At 38.7% G+C, this 21,125-nt stretch overlaps 1 protein-coding gene across 4 annotated transcripts in view; it reads right to left on the reverse strand.

Moving 5' to 3' along the window:
• CPEB4 (cytoplasmic polyadenylation element binding protein 4) overlaps positions 1 to 21,125 on the reverse strand; it is a 66,723-nt gene that overhangs the window by 6,674 nt on the left and 38,924 nt on the right. The window contains exons 3-9 of one of the 4 annotated variants that reach the window (XM_015072698.3): positions 19,082 to 19,132; positions 9,448 to 9,471; positions 7,554 to 7,727; positions 4,311 to 4,400; positions 3,815 to 3,933; positions 1,810 to 1,924; positions 280 to 461 (exon numbers count right to left, since the gene is read on the reverse strand). In XM_015072698.3, the coding sequence (XP_014928184.1) occupies positions 280 to 461; positions 1,810 to 1,924; positions 3,815 to 3,933; positions 4,311 to 4,400; positions 7,554 to 7,727; positions 9,448 to 9,471; positions 19,082 to 19,132 (755 nt within the window). The remainder of the gene's footprint in view (positions 1 to 279; positions 462 to 1,809; positions 1,925 to 3,814; positions 3,934 to 4,310; positions 4,401 to 7,553; positions 7,728 to 9,447; positions 9,472 to 19,081; positions 19,133 to 21,125) is intronic. The other 3 variants (XM_015072700.3, XM_015072699.3, XM_015072701.3) reach the window with 3 other exon arrangements.

A 21,125-nucleotide genomic window follows, 5' to 3' on the forward strand; every position in this document is an offset into this window, starting at 1 on the left:
ACTGAATAAGTGAATGGATGGAGGTGATAGCTTAGGAGATTAAATCAACCACAGTAAATTGATGCAGGGCTCTGATTAGGCTACTCAAGAAACTAAGAGACAGAAAAAATTCATAGGAACCCTTAGATGCATTAAAGAATATACACCTAACTGGTCCTACAGGCATAACTGTCAGCTGCCAATTTTATTGCCATATTAAAATTCCCCCATTCCAATCTTGGTAATGACACACCGAGAGGGCCATTTCCAGAACTTTCCAGAATGTAATCTAGGACTTACCCGTTTATCTATCTCTCCGTGCTGCAGCTGAACAAAGCGGGCACTGATAGCAGCTATGTAACTCTGTTGATTAGAGAATGCGACTCGCCCAGCTCCTTTAGGGTATTTCAGCTCAGGGTCGGTATCAATCCCCGCATAGCACACACCTCCATACAGACGATCCATTATCATGGCAAGCTCCACTAAATAAGAGAGGAACAAAGACGGCATTTGAAATCAGGAAAACCCATCTCGCTCACCAAAGGTTTCATCAAAAGCAGTTCATATGTATTCTGAGCTCACGTCCTTATGATAATTATTAAATCAATCTTTAATCTTTTAAATAAGGGCAGGGGCTCTGCTGGTTTTTTTTTTTTTTTTTTTACACGTACGGTCTCTTTTAATCTTCACAACAACCCTATGAAGTAGGTAGTGATTTCCTGGGGAAATTGAGCCACCGAGTGGACGTTCAATCTGTCCAAGGTCACAGATGGTTAAGTGATAGTGCTGGGCCGGTCATCTTGGTCTGTCCGCTCTCTACCATGCTGCCACCATGGCTTTACAAGTAATAATGTATTGCTTAATATAAATAATCAGGTGAACGCTAGCAAATTGATTGTACGAAGGTCGTTCTAGAATATCTCCATGAAAGCCTTGTTACCTTTCCCTACAGTCTAGTTTTCCACCAATTTTTTATATAAAAACTTGAAATAATGAACGTATGGTGTTCTCCATGAGATGTTTAAATTTTGAAACTGCATTCTCGTTCATTTTTATCTTATCTCATTTATACTATTAAACCTCAAATTACTTGAGGTCGGGGACGAAATTTCTCGTGTAGGTCCTACTTTTAAAGACATGATGCACTGCTGAAAACCCTCCCATGTTTCAGAGCTCAGTAAAAGCCGGTGGGCAACTGGGGGCTTGGGAAATAAACCCTAAACATCTCGACATCTAGTCTACTCTTGAAGGGCTCTTCCAGATGATGACAAGAGTGATGCTCACTAACACAACACGGAGCCCTTGGCCCTGCTCATCACACTCAATCCTCAAAACTATCAAAACTCTAAACGAAGCAGATACACTTCTTGCTCCTCTGGAACTGATGAGGACATTGAAAATTAGAGAAAATAACTTGTCCAACGTCACTCAACTATTAACTGGGAGCAGGGCACATGAATTCAAAGCCAGATACTTTGATTCTAGGATTCTCTTGGACATTAACTCAAATGCTTACGGAGAATTTTTCCTAATATATCTTTATAAGGGGAGCGCCTGGGTGGCTCAGTGAGTTGAGCGGCCGACTTCTGATTTCAGCTCAGGTCATGATCTCCCCATTCATGAGTTAGAGCCCTGCATCAGGCTCTGTGCTGACCACGTGGAGCCTGCTTGGGATTCTGTCTCCCTTTCTCTCTGCCCCACCCTCGCATGCATGCTCACTCTCACTCTCTCAAAAATAAATAAACATTAAAAAACAACAAAACAAAAACTTTATAAGGTTATTTCTTATGCTAAAGAATAAAGGGGGTATTTTTGTTTGTTTAATCATACCAGCTCGTAATGGTCGAGGAACACCACCAACAAATATAGTTTTTCGTGGATCAAGAGGCTGTGAACCATCCATCACAAAGTCACTGTCACTGAGATTCCAAGGCCGAATCTGCACCTAGGGAACAGACAAACCAAAATGTCTCATTCTTAACGCTGACAATTTATGGAGAAATAAGTTTAAAATTACTGCAGAGTATTTGAAGAGCAACAACAATCCACATCATTATAGATCAATAAGGTTGTAAAATTAGAAGACTTACAAATAGCATAGCCCAACCCTTCATTACATTTTTGAGAGTAAACCAAGTGATTTTTTTTTTAAGTGAACCAATGTTAAGTGAACCAAGATAGAAAGTTCAATTTCATTACCTATTATAAACGAAATCACTAACACTTCTTTAATTATCGCTAATTAGCTGTTTTTCACATTATTTGGGCTTCCATCCCACCCGATCCCCCCAAATCTATATAACGTAAGTTAGCATGGTATTTGAGGTTAATCAGACTACAGTGCTAATGGGGCGCCTGGGTGGCTCAATCGGTTGAACATCTGACTTCGGCTCAGGTCATGATCTCACAATCTGTGAGTTTGAACCCCGCATCGGGCTCTGTGCTGACAGCTCAGAGCCTGGAGCCTGCTTCGGATTCCGTGTCTCCCTCTCTCTCTCTGCCCCTCCCCTGCTCATGCTCTGTCCCTCTCTCTCTCTCTCTCTCTGTCAAAAAGAAATAACATTAAAAAGAAAAAAAAAATTAAAAAAAAAATACAGTGCTAATTAGTAAACTATGATTGTGTGCCCAATCCTACAAATGCAAACTATTCCTAATACTAACAAACCTGTTGCATTATTTCAAAAAGCACTTCAAAGTAAAAACATTAATATTTGCACATAGCAATGGGTCCACTGCTTCAGCCAACCAAGAATCATGTATCTCATCCTAACTGTTTGCATTTATTTATTGTTACAAATGCCCATACCAAAGGCTATGGGTAGGTTCATAGTGGGGTATTCCCAATATGCCCATCAACAAAGTCCTAGGCCAGAGGTCCAAATTCAAATACTGTGAAGACTATGGGGGAACATAAACAAGTCAAGTATAAAGAGTCTAGGCCATGGGAACTCTGGGAAGAGTGTTCCTGACCTAGACAACCCCGAGGGAAGCTCCACTAATTACTGCTTGAGCAGTATGAACCCACAGGCACCTCCATTCTGAACTGCACCCCATTACTAGACCAACCTGAGTGATAATCAGTTGTTGATTTGCCAGATTTGTCAAAACAGGACAGTTGCTACTATTCTTACAGACCAAATTTTTTGATAAAAAAAATTTTTTTTTCCGAAAAGAAAAAACCAGGGGCGCCTGGGTGGCTCAGTCGGTTAAGCATCCGACTTCGGCTCAGGTCGTGATCTCACAGTTTGTTGAGTTCAAGCCCCGCGTCGGGCTCTGTGCGGACAGCTCAGAGCCTGGAGCCTGCTTCAGATTCTGTGTCTCCTCTTTCTCTGCCCCTCCCCTGCTTGTGCTCTGACTCTCTCTGTCTCTCAAAAATAAATAAACGTTAAAAAAAAAATTAAAACGGAAAAAAAAAAAGCCATGTACCTTTCTCTATATACATAATTCATTTTACTTTGGGAGAATACCTTGTGCAAAAAGTTAAGGACATTTATTGGGTAAAATTTTGATCAAAGAGAAGAAGGAGATAGACAAAGACGTATTTGTGATTTTTGAGTTCTATTACTCAGAGGAAATTCAGCTACTTTATCAAACGTATTATCGAGTAAAGTCTTTCAATGGTAAGGATTTACCAATATTTTAATTAACCAAAAAATCCAATGTCAAAAGAATGTGCACGAATAATACAGAATGTCAATGTTAGGAGGTTGACAGCAACAACATTCTACTTACAAACTTATCCATTAGCAAACACATCAAGATGTCTGTGGGTTTTCAAACCAAGCAGAGATGGAGGCAAAAACAAGAAGCTATTTTCATGTTAGACAACACTCACTGGCTTATCTTTGATAGTGGGACTGGACACACACAGGTAGAGCTTTCCATCTTCTTCAATACATGCATCAATCAGAGCCTGAACAGAGCTTTCATCTTGAAAAAGCAGGAAGGCATAGCCTGATAAAAAGGGGAAAAGAGGCTTATTTGTTTCCCTTCTTTTTTTTAATGTAATTCTTCAACAGAAAGGGAGTATAAACTGAAACTAAGGAAGAGAGAAAGAGTAAAAAAAAAAAAAAATTAATAAACTTAAATATTCCTACCTGAAGTCTGATAGTATCAACATTAAAGTTCAGTTTGATATCTTGAAACGTATTTTGGAGTAAAATGAAATTTGAATAGAAAGTACACACTAGGTAGAAATTTTAAAGATGTATTTGGGAAAATATAAGTTTAACAATGGAAAATTTTATAGCAAAGATGAACGTTTATGAAAAGGCTAAACATTAAACAATGTAAGGATACACTGCACGTGTATATTAAATTTGGAGAATTACCTTTAGGAGGAAAATAGGATTTGCTCTCTGCTTTATGAGGCCAATCCACAATCAAAGGGCCAAAGCGACGAAAACTAGCTGTGATCTCATCTAAAGAACAACAAAGCAAAACACAACAGTAAATTTAAATATTTTTGTAATCATTTTGGGGAAGTAGTTTAGAAAAAAGTTTCAAATCTATTTACAAGAATAGTACAAAGAACTCCTACACCTCCTTCATCTAGATTCCCTAATTGTTAGTATTTTACACATTTCTTGCCCTTCTTTCTACCTGTAGGTATGCATGAAATCAACCTATCTACCTACCTACCTACTTAACCTATCATTTTTTTTCTGACATCGCGCTCAATAACCCCAAAATACAACCGCTGGCACCTGCTCAAAACAAGGCCATCTCCCCATCTACCACCATGTGACCCTCCCAATCAGGAAATCAATATTCATACACTATTACTACCCAATTCAAAGACTCCACCCAAATTTCGACCTATCCCGGTAGTATCTCCTTTTCCCTTTCTGATCCAGAATCCTATCCAGGACACGTGATATATTTAGATGTCCTGTCCCAAGGGTATCAGTATTCTCCAGTCTTGGAACAGCTTCTCATTCTTTGCTATCTTTTATAGCTTCTGGCAGTCTCAAAAGGATAGAGGCCATTCATTCTGTAGGATGACTCTCAGCCCGTACCATTTCCTCAGGACCAGACTCCTGAGTAGACTATAGGAAAACAAATTTCCAAAGAAGTTCTGGAAACAGTAGGTAAGCGTGTATGGATAAGACCCAGGAGGAGAGCAGGTCAGAGGAAAAGAAGAGATGGGAGATGTGCTCAAATTCCAAGCTGGTAGAACTGTTTTTCTCTCCTCCAGATTGTGAAACAGTACAGTCTGCTCTCCTCTGGATGCCCGTTTCTGCAGTACCATTTAGCTCACGTAAGAGAGACTGGTAAATAGAGGAAGGAAATCAGTATAACCTAGAAGTTTTACTGGCTCACAAGTGATTTTTCCTGGGCACGGTGAGCTAGCATAGTGGGAGGACAACTAGAACCTTCCTCAGGAAAAGAAAAAGCCCCTAGCTTGTCGGATATGCTGGCAGGAGCCCTCCCTCTCTCTTGTAAGAAAATTACAAATGAGCACAGCGACCAGGGCTCTCTCGCTGGAGAGGTATACTCTCAACCTTGCAGGGCTCTCTTCTCTGGACTGTTTGCACCTTCTCGGGTGCTGAGGTCCAGTTACATCTGCACTGCCTCCAAGCTTGCAAGCCAGCGTTTCTGCTCTAGTGGTTTTGTGCATCTTCAGTATTCCTTGAGGTAACCTCCAACCATGCTGACCTACTTGCCTACATTGTCCAAGTTATCTCCGGACATTACTTTCCTTTTTGCTGGTGCTTCCTAATGAACTTTGGGTACAAAGTTCAATAGGTTCAAAATTAGCTGCTTCTAACCCTATTTCCCCAGAAACCCTATAATTGTTGAGGTACCATTCCACATAGCACAATATTCTCCAGGACCGCATATTTCATGTTATAGAAATAACTTATCAATATGCTTGGTCTTAAGGATAATGCAAGACGACTACCATAATTCCCATTAATTTTGCTCAGTTTAAACCATCTCCTTTGCCAGGTTAGTTATATTTACCTGTGCTTCTAAGAGTTTTAGAAACTGCACATTTAAGATGGCTCAGTAATTTTCCAAAAAAATACAGGCTATCTAGGCCAGGAAGGAGTTTATCCCAGGCAAGGTCAGGTTAAATTCAGTCGTCTCTCTCTTTTTGTATGTAAGCATGTAATTCACTCATTAAACACCATCTGGGCTATAAAGACTTTAAAAGGTTAAAACACAAAACAAAACAAAAAACCACCTAGAATCTACGGTACTAGGGAAAATGAGGATTCCAGGCAGAGAAAAGAGAAGGCTGAACTTCGGAGCTTACTTAGAGAGGCCAATTTTGTGACCACGTGGTGAGCCCAAGATGAACACTTTGGAAACCTGTGCCCTCTGACGACAGGATGGAGACTGATTCAGTCTCACCTGAAATCCCAACACAGCTTCATAGATTAAACGAAACAAACAAAACAAAAGAGAACTGTGTTTATTTCAGTCTTTGGCTTTTTGAAACCTTTTTGTCTCAACCTTCCAAAAGATTGATCATCTTCAGGAAAATGAAGTGACTCAATACATTTAATCTCAGCCTAATGGGAAGCCATTAAACCTTATTATTAGACTTTACAGATTTTTAGAGAAAACTATTCTCCGTAACATTAATTGGTTTATTTCCATTTCCAATTCGGTGAAACCAAGACAAAAGAGATTAGGACAAACAACAACGCCACCACCACCACCAAGGATATATGGTGGTTGCTCTATGGTCTGCACCTTGGGTCTTTACTAGGTCATTTAGACCCACAGAGGAATAAAATATTACTGAACAATTAGTCCTCTAAATCTCTGCATGGCTGGCTCCTAATTCAGGTCTCAGCTCAAATATCACTTCCCTAAAGAGGATTTCCTTAACCACCGAATCTAAGAAGATATCACCGTATCACAAAATAGCACAGTATCACACTATTTTTTTTTCAACACTTACTCTCTGATACTTTCTTACATGGTTGCACACTATTTTATCTGCCTTTCTCCACTAGAACTGAAACTCTATGCAAACAAGGACTTTCTATCTTGGTTATGCTATAAACAAGCCTAAGAACAGTGCATGGCATTTGAAAAGCCTGTAAATATTTGACAAGTGAAAACATACTCCTTGAATGATAAAACTCTGAAGATTCCCTTTCTTGTGGTCCTCCTTCAGGCTTTATTTTCCAAAAGCTCACACTTAATCTAGGATTTTAAATGTTCAATTAACCACATTTATGGGGCACTCATAAAAGGTAGGAAACAAATAGGAAAACACATAGTGGAATTTGGCCAAGGCAGCCCGCACAGACGAAAACGCAGCAAGCACTGTTTGCCCACAACAGACTCCTTGAGCCGGTTTTCCAATGTTTACTCTTTTTCATCTAGCACAATCACTTGCTTCAGCTGGTGTTGCCAAAGTCCTGTTCCCCTTCCTCCGTAAACTACTCTCACTTGCCAGGATAGAGAGATAGAACAAAAGAACCATGCAAATCAAAACGGAATACCTGGAGTCAGATAAGGTTGTTAGTATAATAACAGCCACCACCATCTATGAGTTACCTACTATGTGCCACAGTAGGCACCGTGCAATTAACCGTTCTTTGTAAATATACCTTCATCGATGTCAGGAGGTAATCCGCCCACGAACACCTTGCGAGAGTATCGTTCCACTCTCTCTCCATTCTGGTGAGTGAAGCAGTGAGGTGAACCCAGGCCACTATGAAGAGGTTGATCCCCACGGCCATCATCCAAGAATCCATCTTCCATTGGAAACAGTGAAGACTGACCTGGAATAGAAAGCAGGAAAAAAAGAAAACGCTAACAGCAAATGTTCCTTGCCACCGATTACCTTACCCAAGAAACCAGGAAATGGGCAGATTCAACAAAACTGCTGCTTTTATTTTTCTCACTAGATAACAAATTGCTTAGATAGGCTCTTGAATTCCCATCGCTTTCAAGTCTCAATGGAGTCAGAGAGAAAAGCACACGGTTAAACAGAAGACTGCTCAACTAGCCCCCTGGGATCCAGAAACTTCAGGGAGGTGAACTAGAAGTATAGTAGGAGGGAGCACTCTCTTTTGGAAGCAGCTGGCAGTAGACAGCACTGCCTTGGCAGGGCCCCATGGTCACGGGCAACCTAGACATGTATACCAAGTATTAAGTTTGACTAGCAGATGCTAGATCACTTGAATTTTTCAAAAACACAGAATGACATAGCCTGCCCGACCTCCTCTAAGACTGTCCTTAAAATGCACAAGTCCATTCTTAAAGTGAGCACTCACCTTAGTTTACCTGAGTGGGTTCTAATCAAAACCCATTTAATGCTGCTCTCCAACCTCACTGTCTAGTCTTACAGAATTTAAGATTCTTAGGCATGCTAACGATCTATTTTCTTTCAGTTTGAGTAAGGACCAGTTGCCACCGGTGCCAGCTAATTCTAAAAACTAGGCATTATGTGTGCGGTTTGAAAATCCTATGATACAGAAAATATAAGCGGAAGAGACCAGAGACGCCCAAGCGGTTCACATTATTCCCCTGTGTACTTGACCGCAAAACATGAACGTTGCAAATCATAAGCGAAAACACAGAGCTACAAATAACTGTAGAATCTCTCGAGCGCTGTTTTGGGACTTTCCGGGCTGCCAATTTCCTTGCAGGTACTACCTGAGGAGTTTGTTCACAGATCCTACAGAAATGTAGCGGTCAGTGCTCTTCCTCCACTGAAACATTCCGATGTCCCTTTTTTGCCACACTTGCCTTCCTCTCGACCTTCCTGACTGAACGCAAATAATAACAGTGTACTCGCTATGCATTTATCCCATAAAACTATAGCTCAAGGGCTATGTAATGAAGATAAAAAATGACTTTGGAGGTTATTTCCTATATGGTCTTCAAAAGTCACTTCCATTTCAGAGTTGAGCTATCTGACTATCCACCTTGCTTGTAAAAAGGCAAAGCTATCACAGGCGTCAAAAATAAGGTTTATTCAGGTACCTCTAGGAAATGGTTCTTTTAAATTCTCTAAAATTTCTCGAGTTTTTTCCTCCAGTGTTGGAAATGTATAGGATTTGTCATTTGTGTAGCTAATCTCATTCAGTATTATGCTGAAATTAGTAGAGAAAAGTAGACATAAGGTATTCAAGTATAACAGAGCTTCCAATATGATCAGGCACTTTGAGACTAGTCACCCCATATTTTCCTTTTTAAAGATCCTTAAGTTTCTTCTCCTAAGAAATTCCTTTCAGCAAGGAAAAAAGCAAAATAAATCTTCTGATACAAAGAAGTTGAGTTTATAATTCGGGGACATTATTGATTCAAATCCAAATCCTACCATGCTGACTCCTTCAAATTAGAAAGTCTATAATGCTGACTATGACACATAATGTACGGATCAAAGCTACGGTGCATTCCCCCGCCCCCCTTCCCCACAAGGGTTAGAAATTGAGTGAACTTGGGTCCTCTCCAAATACAACTGGTACATTCAAAAGTTAGAAACAATAATGTTACCTCTCCTTCGCCCATATGTCCTTGCTGCATGTCAAATGAGAAAAAAAACAAAAAACAAAAACAACCTTTCAAACATTGTCAAAATAATCAACTGTGATTTCAACTACCAGCTTCTGAAACTGAAAAAAGTTGGCTATGCTCCGCATTTCCTAGTAAATGTCTCAAAAACAAGGAATTTGGATGGTGAGAGGTCAACTTAATACACCCTTCTGACTTGTTTTTAAGTTCTTCGAGAACACTGTAAAGCTGTATTGAATTTTACTTGTGGTAAGAGAAGTTTTTGGCTATTAACTGTCACCCAGGATCCAAACTAGGTAACATGTAACACGATCTAAACCGACTCCTACCATACTGATCTTACATTGTCCCAGAATTCCCTGCTAACTAGCAATTCAGCAAATATGTCAATATTTAATTCAAGACTTTTTCACCACTACCGGATAAATAGCAATTTTACACGATGGCTTGATTAATCTCTCATAAAGAAAATCGTAACAAGTGAAATCTTTAGGCAATTTATAAACTTCCTTTTAGCCAAAGGAAGTTTCTTGTCCCTTGTCAAATTTCCCACCATGTCCCAAACGCTGAAAAGTAAAAGGTCTGGCATTTTATTGCCAAGTAGTTACGGCTAAGAGAAGTATACAATATACTGATACGTATCTCCTTGAATATCAGGAAAAGGGCAGTACAAACTTTCAATCAAGAAGCTTTTGAGAAAATGGCTCCCCTGAAACCAACTGGCACTTAAAAGCCGGGCTTGCCCAAACACCTGAAACCAATTCAACATTGCTTGAATGCCTGATCTGGCTGGGCACTACAGACAAAGCACACGGCCCTGACTACACAGAACTAGCAAACGTAAATGCCAGACAGCTGCATAAGCAAATAATGATAATACAGCATGCCTACTGCAGTGATAGTTATGTGTTAGGTGCAACAGAAACAGAGGAGGAAAGCAACTGGCTCCGATTAAAGAGTCAGGGAGAGGGGGTGTGGCATTGGAGCAGGAGATGGGATGGCACGTGAGACCTTAAGGAACAAACAGAGGAAGGGCACTGCAGGCCTAGCAATGCAGCAAATAGGAGCGCTGTCATGGTCAGGAAAAGGTGCCTAGAACAGAAGGACATGGAACGAGTGAGGACCTGGCTGCAGGGGAGTGTTCAAACAGGAAGTCGGGGTCGATTTTTGAGTTAGAAGGTGGAGTCGTACCTTGAAGAAGTCATTATACAAACTGGTCGGGGTTTTAGTTCTTAGCCCACTAAATAAATGCCTAAGATGTTTAATTCAGTTATAAGGGAGTTGTAACTTAGAAGCACTGTGTGGGTATTTTCCAAAGTGAGACTGTCTCATACAAAATACATGTTCTGGGGCGCCTGGGTGGCGCAGTCGGTTAAGCGTCCGACTTCAGCCAGGTCACGATCTTGCGGTCTGTGAGTTCGAGCCCCGCGTCAGGCTCTGGGCTGATGGCTCAGAGCCTGGAGCCTGTTTCCGATTCTGTGTCTCCCTCTCTCTCGGCCCCTCCCCCGTTCATGCTCTGTCTCTCTCTGTCCCAAAAATAAATAAACGTTGAAAAAAAACAAACAAAAAAAAACACACAAAATACATGTTCTCCCACTAGTAGGTAACATTGGATTTCACCAAAATACTTGAACAAATGGATTAAAACCACATAAAATCTCCCTCAACTAGGTTTTCACTTTGGTAGGTCTTAAATTTGGGGTGAGGGGAGGTATTTTCTCAGTTAACTTGACATAGGTTGCAAAGACAAAGATATAAAAACAGGTGCTTGTTTAAGAACATTCTAGTCCTATAACTACTTCAATGACAAGGAAGTTTGGGAAAACGAATGATTTGAAAATCTCGGTTCCGTCAAACTTAAAAAGTTGACTGATGCTACTCAGATTTCTAAGAAAACAAATATTTGAAAAGAGTAGACTTTTAAAAGCTATAAAATTAACATAAAGCTCTCATAGCTTCCACTTATCAAAAATAAATACAGTTTCAGGAACAGTAAATGCTATAGATTAAAGGCAAAAATAAAATCTCAAAAATCTGTAAATGTATACTTCCAAACTTTGATCTTATACCACAGAATTAAGCTGGTTAATACACAAGAATTCATGGTTAAATTCTGAAAACTATTCAGAAATGCTTTCCCACACGGAGAAAAATAAGGGATAGGCACACAACGCTTACAACCACAAAAACTGTCAAATGAAGTAGGGAAATTAATATAAATTAGTGCCAAAAGATAAAAACAATGATATTCTAGAACACAGAAGAGAAGAATGTTTATTTCCACTTATTATTGCGCTGTTAATTATACATTAGTTTTAATGCAGATTTTGACATGACAAAATAAAGTACACAGATCATTAAGTACAGAGTCCAATGAATTTTCCAGACCATGAATACACCTATGTAACCAGAACCCAGATATTAACAGAGTAGTAAATGGTGCCAGTTCATCCTACATAGGAAAGATGTAACAAGCATCTTTTTCCCAACTATTTCAAATTATACTTGGCTTAAGATTATGATGATGGAATACTTGAAACACAGGTCTGCACCACTTTATTGAGGAAAATGTCAGATTTGAAATCTCATGATCATCAAATGTTACATATTATTTCATGTTTCTCAAACATCCAAGGAAGTGGTGGGTAAAAAAAAAAAAAAAAAATCACTTAAATATGTATAAAGAAATCTACACTTTGGAAAATTCTAGCTAAGTTGGCTGAAATAAACTCTGCCCAGATTCTTCCTTTAATTTTCAAAGGGTACACTGTTAAAGATATTTGTAAAATGCATGCTATTATTACACACAAATCTTCTAGTCCCCATATGATTTAAAATGACTACTATTTGTATGTTTATCTACTTTTATTATAATTTCTTAGTTTTCACTTATAAAGTCCTCAATAATTTCATGTTCAGTATTAACATGATTCAAGAATGCTCTAAATGGACTGGAAACATTGTAGCTATAAATTATTTTTTAATGTTTTATTTATTTTTAAGACAGAGAGAGACAGAGCATGAGTGGGGATGGGGCAGAGACAGAGGGAGACACAGAATCCCAGGCAGGCTCCAGGCTCTGAGCTGTCAGCACAGAGCCCGACCCGGGGCTCAAACTCATGAACCGCGAGATCCTGAAGAACCAAAGTCGGATGCTTAACTGACTGAACAACCCAGGTGCCCCATAGCTATCAATTTTTATGATTTCTAGATGCATGCTGTTATGAGGTCTATTGATAAATACTTTCTCTCCAAAATGTCTCCACAGGATTGCTTACAAATGCCCTACATTCATCATTAAATTCCCTCTAGTAACATTCCAGTACTCTGGGATGCTAGATTTGCAAAGAAGGTAGAGATAGACTTTTCAGATCTTTTTTCTATAGATCATTATAAAAATGACAATATTATTTGTTTCTTATAAAGTATCTTTTTCTCATTGTTTCTCATTTGTCAAACGTTTCTCATTTCTTGTCAAAAAGAAACAAGTGTCCATAACAGGGAAACAATCTTAAGAAGTAAATACCTAGCATGTAGCCATTTTAAGAGTGGCAAATATTCATGTGCTGGTATCTAAAGCTCTCTCAGAGAGTTTCCATGAGTTGCCTATGTGTGTACTGTATGGTTCATAACGTGTAAATTTAAAAAATAAAGAAAATACAAATAGGTATGTGGGAATTTGCATAAATCTTTTTTCTAAAAACCACAAGAACCTTCAGGGAGAAAAACTGGCATGGGGAAAGAAAGAAGGATCTCACTTCTTGTTTTATCCTTTTCTGTATTATTTACATTAATCAACTACATTACTATACTCGCTCACAGATCGTTTTTGGTTTTCTTCTTGGTACTGACATTAAAAACAAACAAATGATACATTAAAGAAAAGCAACTTTGTAAAGAAGAGGCTTTAGGCCATGAGGGATAAGAGATGACTACGTTTTAGGAGGCAATGAAAGACTGATCACACTCCAGCAACTCTGGCCTACCTCAGGCCTTTGGTCTACAACTCTCACTGCCCCCAAGCTGAGAAAACAGATAGCAATTCTATTTGGAAAAACAAGGGGAGAGGGCTCAGAATAAGAGATGTTATTGAACAACAGATTTTTCCAATAGGACTAAAAAAAAAGTATGTAGGGGAATTAGTCAAATTAGTAGTCATTTAAAAAGATATAAATCAAAGGCTGGAAGCTAAAAGAATGAAGACGGTAGAACCAAAAAGCAGGCAATCATCATAAAGACTGGGGCCTACAATTCAACAAAGAGGCAGAGAATCATCTTAAATCATTTTATAAATCTACCCCTAATGTAATGGAAACAGTATCCCAAATTTTAAATCTACGTTTCACAGTTAGAATCTCCTATGTCACGTTGGCTTGTGTTTACGCTAACTTGTTGGTATGCTATTCAAAGATATGGGTAAGATGAGACAAATATATTATGTGTGAAGAGCTATTTTAGAGAAGGGCAGAGGATGTGACTCTCGTTTCTCTATATCCCCAACCCTCAGTTTTTTATAAAAATGGAGAGCTGATTAGAGAATAACAAAAGATAGCCTATGTATATATCATGACCACATAGTCAGATGTTCAGTAAATAGTAATTTTCTCCCTCCACAAAAGTAAACTCATGTGTCTATATTCTGAGGTTGGTCTTCAATAATTACTCTCGGCTTTTCATTACTATTCTAAGGCTAACAACCGCAGAGCACTTTAGAGTTTACAATGTTTTCATATTATCTTTTTCAGGAAGGCATCTTTCAACATGCTCCTTATTCTAGCAACTAGAACCATATTATATACATTTTCAGTAAGTGACTATAATCTACTTTTCTCCTGGGTAAATTATACCCTCTCTCTTTTCATAGATTTCTGTGTATGTCGCCACCCCCACCCCCCCACCCCACCGCCCTGCAACCCTTAAGCAAACAATCTTCCTCCTCTCATTCCAAAGAACTATAATTAAGAGTTGTTGTTCTATGCTAACCTTTAAAAGATCTCTTACGAATCTCCTATCTGGGACAAACAAATATTTTAATGGATGCTTCCAAGTAAAAGACATCCACAGAGAAAAGGAAATACATACATGAATCTGTTAAAACCTAATATATTTCGCTGTTATTCTATAACTTTCCCTGCCAGAAGTTCTATTTTTGAAGCAGTTAATCCTATGGGCTGAAGCAGCGGAATGGGAGGTTGGGAAAAAAAAGTGCCAAGCTCAGGGGCGCCTGGGTGGCTCAGTCGGTTAAGCGGCTGACTTCAGCTCAAGTCATGACCTCACAGTTCAGGAGTTCAAGCCCCGTCATCAGGCTCTGCGCTCTCAGCCTTGCCTGAACTCTCTTTCTCTCTCAAAAATAAATAAATACGCATTAAAAAAAAAAAAAAGTACCAAGCACGAATACTTTTATACAGAGGTGGTGGTAGTTGTACGTTAGTCTTCTCAGGCAAAATAAATTCTCAAGATGGGTAAAGGGAAAATTAATCTTTTAATCTGATGTCTGTCTCAAAGCTACACCAAGGAATCTGAGGAACCTGAGGATAGTCTGGCCCAAGCTCCTTTCTGACTTGGCTGAGAAACTGAGTCAGTTTTGGGCTTGCTTTTCATAACCATGAAATGGATGTTCTAACTATATTCCTATTACATAAAACTTATTTGGAAAAGGTATCTGTTCTGGGATGAATTGTGTCCCCTTCTCAAACTTCCTATGCTAAAGTCCTAACCTCCAGGACCTCAGAATGGGACTATATTTGACAACAGGATCTTTACAGAGGTACTTAAGGTTAAATGAGGTCATTGAGGTAGGCCCGAATCCAAAATGACTGATGTCCTTATAAGAAGAAATTAGGACACCATTCATGCACAGAGGCAAAATCATGTGAACACAGAGAGAAGACAGCCATCTAGCCAAGGAGAGAGGCCTCAGAAGAAATCAACCCTCCTGGCACTTTGATCTTGAACTTCCAGCCTCCAAGACTGGAAGCTGGAGTTTATTTCTTCCGAGGAAAAAAATGTCTGTTTAAACCACCAGTCTGTGGTACTTGTTAAGGCGGCTCTAGCAAATGAATACAGCATCCAGAAAGTAGCTACGAAGTTTGGGGGTTTTATTACACTTAAAACCCAAGGATTTCCCCTGTGAATGTCCCTTAAAAAAAAAATCTCTACAACTGATAACGGCAATAAATTGAATCATTCCCCAGAATGTGCACTACAACATTCTTAGCATAGTTATCAATTATTATCTGTTGAATTATACTTGCAGTGTCTTTTAAAAGTCATGAGTGGTATATGAAGGTCACTGCATAGTATGAAAACTGATGATTGAGCATGGCCAAGGGGGAAAGAAGTAATTTGATCTACCAGATGAGTAAGCCCTTTTTATCTCTGTACATGCAAATCCCAACACTACTCCAATATAAACTCAATATAAACTGTTGAAGCTGGTAGACCACTCTGAACATTCTGAATCTTTTTTTCTTTTTATTTATTGAGGATTTAAAGCCTACTTTTTTCCAAAAAGAACTTGGAGGTTGCTTGAAAATTTCAAAACAAATTGTACGATAAAAATCATAGTCGAAATTCAGAGGTTCATGGGAGAAAGAGTAAACAATTCTTACACATTTTTATCCGAACAAAAGAGAAATGTCTTTCCACTCAACAGTGGCTTGGAAGAAAAAAACTCTGAAACACTGCAGGTTACACAAAGTCGAATAGCTACATAACCACTTTTATAAAGGTTTTAAAACACGAACAGATGATTTATGGTGGGCAGGGAAGGAAAGCTCCTATAGTTCCTTAAAGTCTTAAACTTAATAATGAATATATAGCAGCACAATGAACTAGGCTGTTATCTTCAGTGTTCAGAAAAGACTGCAAGGACATAAGACAGGAAGGGACTGTAATTCAAAATGAATACAGTAAGTTTCATGTTATCTATTTTAATTTTGTTTAGTGTCGATTCATTTTTCAGAAAGAGAGAGAGCATGAGAAGTGGGAGGAGGGCAGAGAGAGAGGGAGACACAGAATCCAAAGCAGGCTCCAGGCTCCAAACGGTCAGCACAGAGCCTGACACAGGGCTCGATCCCACAGACCGCGAGATCACGACCTGAGCCGAAGTCGGATGCTTAACCGACTGAGCCACCCAGGCGCCCCTCTGTTAATAATCAGACAAAGAAAGCATGGTCAACTATAGACAATTCTTAGACTCCTCTTAATCCCTTGTTTTTTCCTTACAAATTTTTAGCGCTAATATTCCTAGCCACATCTATTCCTAACCATTCTAATTATTTTAATTTGACTGTGTGCCATGTATTATGCTAAGTGGTTTACATGCATTTCATCTTCATCTCAATTCTGTGAAATGGGTAGTATTTGTGAGTTTATCTTCATTAAGTACAATTAATGCTTTACACTAGATTTCCAAAACATGAGCTAAATTGACAGCAAAGTTACTAAAAACGCAACACATGAATAAGAGTAATTTATCTATAGAAGCAATCCACCATAGAAGATGCTTCAAAAATCTGACTGAAGAGAGCAGGCAATGCCCACATCTAATCAAGGTGACTGAAAACTGCCTCAACATCCCTCCGTCCCCACCTTGTTTCAATTCCAGGATTTTAAAGTAATCTGCTATAATCTGGATTTTGCTACCGGGGAGAAAATGACCCTGTCAGCCAACTCCAGCATCCGGTCAACCTAGTTTTACTCCGTATTAAAAATGTATAAATTGGCATCTGGTCCTAGTTGGCTGGTGATTAAAAACTGACACTTGATCAAATCTGACAAAATCAAGTTCTAGGACCCTCTGAGATGAACACTAGATCTGAGACTACGGTAGTCATAACCCCACTCTGCGATCCTGCTTAAGGAACCAGTAAGTTCTCCCTCTCTGACATCTCTTTGTTCTTTATCTTCCTACCTTTCAGTTTGAGACCATATTAACCTCAGCCAGTATATCTAATAAACAAAATTTCCATGAATGTAACAGCAAAAACCATAGAGTCTGTGGACCAGTAAAATGTCAGAATATAATTATTTGGGGGAGAAAGTTACCCTTATTTTTCTTTGCCAAGTAGGGGTCACAAAAACTAATCTATTCATAAAAGAAAGGATATTAATGGCAGGGGGGAGGAGGAAATATAATATTAGACTCTAAAAATTTTGAAGTGAATTTAGCTTTAAAGAAAACCCAGGAGAGAGTCTCGCCTCAACAGAGATGGACCCCAGAGGCAAATGATCTAATTTAGCAACTGCATGAGGAAAGTGAGACAAAGAAGACTTGGCCACTTTGCCTAAGATCACACGTCAATATCTCAAATCTTGGGTTCACTGCCATTTCCAGCACACAGACTCTGGAACTCGTTCCACAAGAAAAGCTAAGATCCTGCTGTAATGGCAACCCCTTATATTATTCCCCCTTATCTCGATGTCATTATCACCACTGGGTTTGGTTTTCCGTCTACACACATTTACGCTGAAGTATTATATTTTGACATTATTTCTGGTAGCTGTAGCATGAAGAGTCTGCTAATAAGTGAGGCTTTTATAAACTGTACGGTCTCCAGAGGATCTGACCCATCCATCGCAATTCTCACCAATCAAATTTCTTTTCACTTTTCCTGACTCAACAATCCTATGTCCTTCAGAATACTGATTTCAAACATAAAAGCAGATCCAGTCACAAAAATAATTTGTAATCCTCCATTCATGATATACCATGGACAAGGAGTACAAGGTGGTGTGTTGGTTTTCTGCTTGCTTGTTTGGTTTGATTTCGTTTTTGGAATGATGAGAATATGGCTCTTTAGTCAGGGAATACTTCTTCGAGATGGTGGGACTTAAACTTTGGCAGATAGAAGGCATTGTGAACACACAAATTTAAGATCCATATTCAATAGTGGATGAGTAGAAAAGAAGTAAATATGTCTTTTGAATTCTACCCAATTAAACGATAGTAGAACAAAACAGACACTTTTTGATTCTTTAATTCCTTCTAGGAGTAGATGCCCCTTCCTGGTGAAATTTAGTCTGTTTCAGCAAATGCGCATAAAAGAGAACTCGATAGTACAATGGGGTAATATTTAGAACCAGAAAGGAGAATTTACCAAAGGCACTGTAAAGGCCAATAAAACTTCATCCTTCTTGTTCTCATTAGACAGCCAACAGTGAATGACCTTGTCCTTCACAATGTCAAGCCCTGTGGTCTCAGGCTGCTTTTTCTGGTTTCAGATCTCTGATTACCCTCCTTTTCCCCTGGAACATTTTTCTAACTACATGGAAATGGTTTTTATGTTGACATTTCAAAGGTCACGCTACAGAATCTAAGGGTAGATTAAACCATTCTTTATGTATCAGTATGTGATTCTCATTTATCCTGTCACCAATTTCAAGACAGAGAATCAGTTGGTTCTCAAAGTTTAAAAAGTTCCTGCCACAATCAGGAGGAAACATAATTATTCATTATACAGCTAATAGATTAATAGCAACTTGCAATTATGATTACAGAACAAACTAATGTCATTTTTTCCACCGGTCAAAGCATACCTACTATATTTTCTCATCTAGGACTAACTTGGTTCAGTTCTGTGAACTTCACTAGGGTAAATCAATTATCACTTACCATTAATAAGCAGAGAGCTATCGGATCCTGGATATGAATAGTTTAGACGACCTGAAGGTAAAAGAAGGCCGTTACTAAATTTATTTTTTTCATAGATGGTTTAAACGTATTTGTAACAAAGCTGAATTAATAGCTTTAATAGGTAAGGTATTTTTAAAAAGCTTTATTATGGGATAAAACTTTGCTGTGCTAATGAACACAATGAGTCAGAGGACATGTCAATCAGCATGTTCACAAACATCCAAAAAGGGCAAGTTTGAAAGTGGGAAAATAAAATATCCCTCATATTTAACTATTTGCTGTCTAATTTCCAAATTCCCACACAAAGTAATTTCCTTTATAACATTATGTTCTAACACAAACTCATCATGATAGCTTTTTTGCTCCGTAAGTGTGAAAGTTTTCAGGTGTGCAGTTTTTTTGTGCTTTTTTAAAAGTACGTAAGTAGCAGGAAGATTTCTCTATATAATTCATAACAAAAGCCCAGGCTTATAACTACATGTACAGACACACTAATAGGTTTAAATTCTCATTTGGGAGGAAATGCACAGAAGGTAAGCAAAACATATCACTGTACTTACATGTGACAGAAAATATCAAAGCCCAGAGCACAATGCCCAGAGCACAATAGGTGCTCAATAAATGCCGGGATGGTTTACTTCTGATTTTGAGGTGATTCAAAATCTAGTTTTGAACCTACAGTGGACACCCAAGATGTCCATCAAAAGAGAATCTGTGTTGGCACTAAAATTTTTGGAAGCCACAGCATCTTCTAGATTGGTAGCCACAAATAAAGGGAGGGAAACAGCAGTGGGGTGGATCTCTCCATTTATAAGGAATTACATTTCTGTTTTGGAGGAGTTTCTAAATATCTACACCACATAGTACCATGTACTACTTCTGGGTACACACCATACCCCTAGTTCTACTCTGTAAATTATAAACATTATCAGGGCAACAGTTTTAAGTCTCCATATTCTACACGTTCATCTGCACCCGCCTTCCTAAGAATGGTGGAAAACCCTCTACAAGTCTAAAGAACGAACAGGAGAACGTGACTGTTAATTATCTACCATGGTCAGCACTTTGTAAATCGGGGAATAGTGTGAGAATTTAAAACTGACTCCTAATTGCAGACATTTCATTAGGAAATAGCACACTAAACTCTAATCCCACAGAATCACAGCAGACTCTCCGAAGGTATGGAAAAGTGGGTACGCAGAGGTTCTCGCACGCCTTAAGGCTGAGGCAAGCCTTCCAACATGCCAGGAGGCTCTATCTAGCTCCAGGAAACACTGTGGGAACCAGAGCTAATATGTGGTCCTATCGCTCCACCAGCCATATATTTACAACTCCTCAGAAAGGAACTTGAGGCCTCAACTACCTTTCGATTTCTCAAATTCTGCTTCTTTGAAATAGTCTCCAAAGAAACGACCTCATGCCATGAAAAAAGAAAACTGTGCTCTATTGCTAATAGCTTTAGTTAACCCATGTCCAAAACTTGGGAGTCTAATATGAAACAAAATCTGAACTTCGTAATTTTCCTATACTTTAAGGCCAAATACAAGGATTATTATTAAGTTGTTAATTATTTCACTTAAATTTCAGTTTGCTCCTAGTTAGACTGAAGCTAGGGATGGAAATAGGAAAGGAGGAGGTAAAAGTTAATTCTGATATTCAACTTCTTCATGAAAGTTGGCTCAATTATTTAACGCTGATATACACAGCCAAGTATCCAAGTTGGGCGAATTCCATCTAAACTGCTTTTAACTATAAGCCTGGATTGTATGATCTGTCACAAGCATTTTTTTTTTCTTTTTTTTTTTTTAAAGCAGAGACTGGTGATGCTGGAAAAAGAACATGACCTTAACTGTTAAAAAAGTTAGGAGCGGGTGAGTAGTGTTTCTGAATCAGTTAACTCAAAGTAGCAGCTGATTTTCTGTAATGGAACACATGTACAAATTTTACTGCTGCAAAAACCCTCTAGTAAATAAGAGAACTATGATACATACCATTTTCATTTACCATTTCATTTTTTAAGTTG

This window comes from Acinonyx jubatus, chromosome A1 (assembly GCF_027475565.1).
Source record: "Acinonyx jubatus isolate Ajub_Pintada_27869175 chromosome A1, VMU_Ajub_asm_v1.0, whole genome shotgun sequence".
NCBI lineage: Eukaryota > Metazoa > Chordata > Mammalia > Carnivora > Felidae > Acinonyx > Acinonyx jubatus.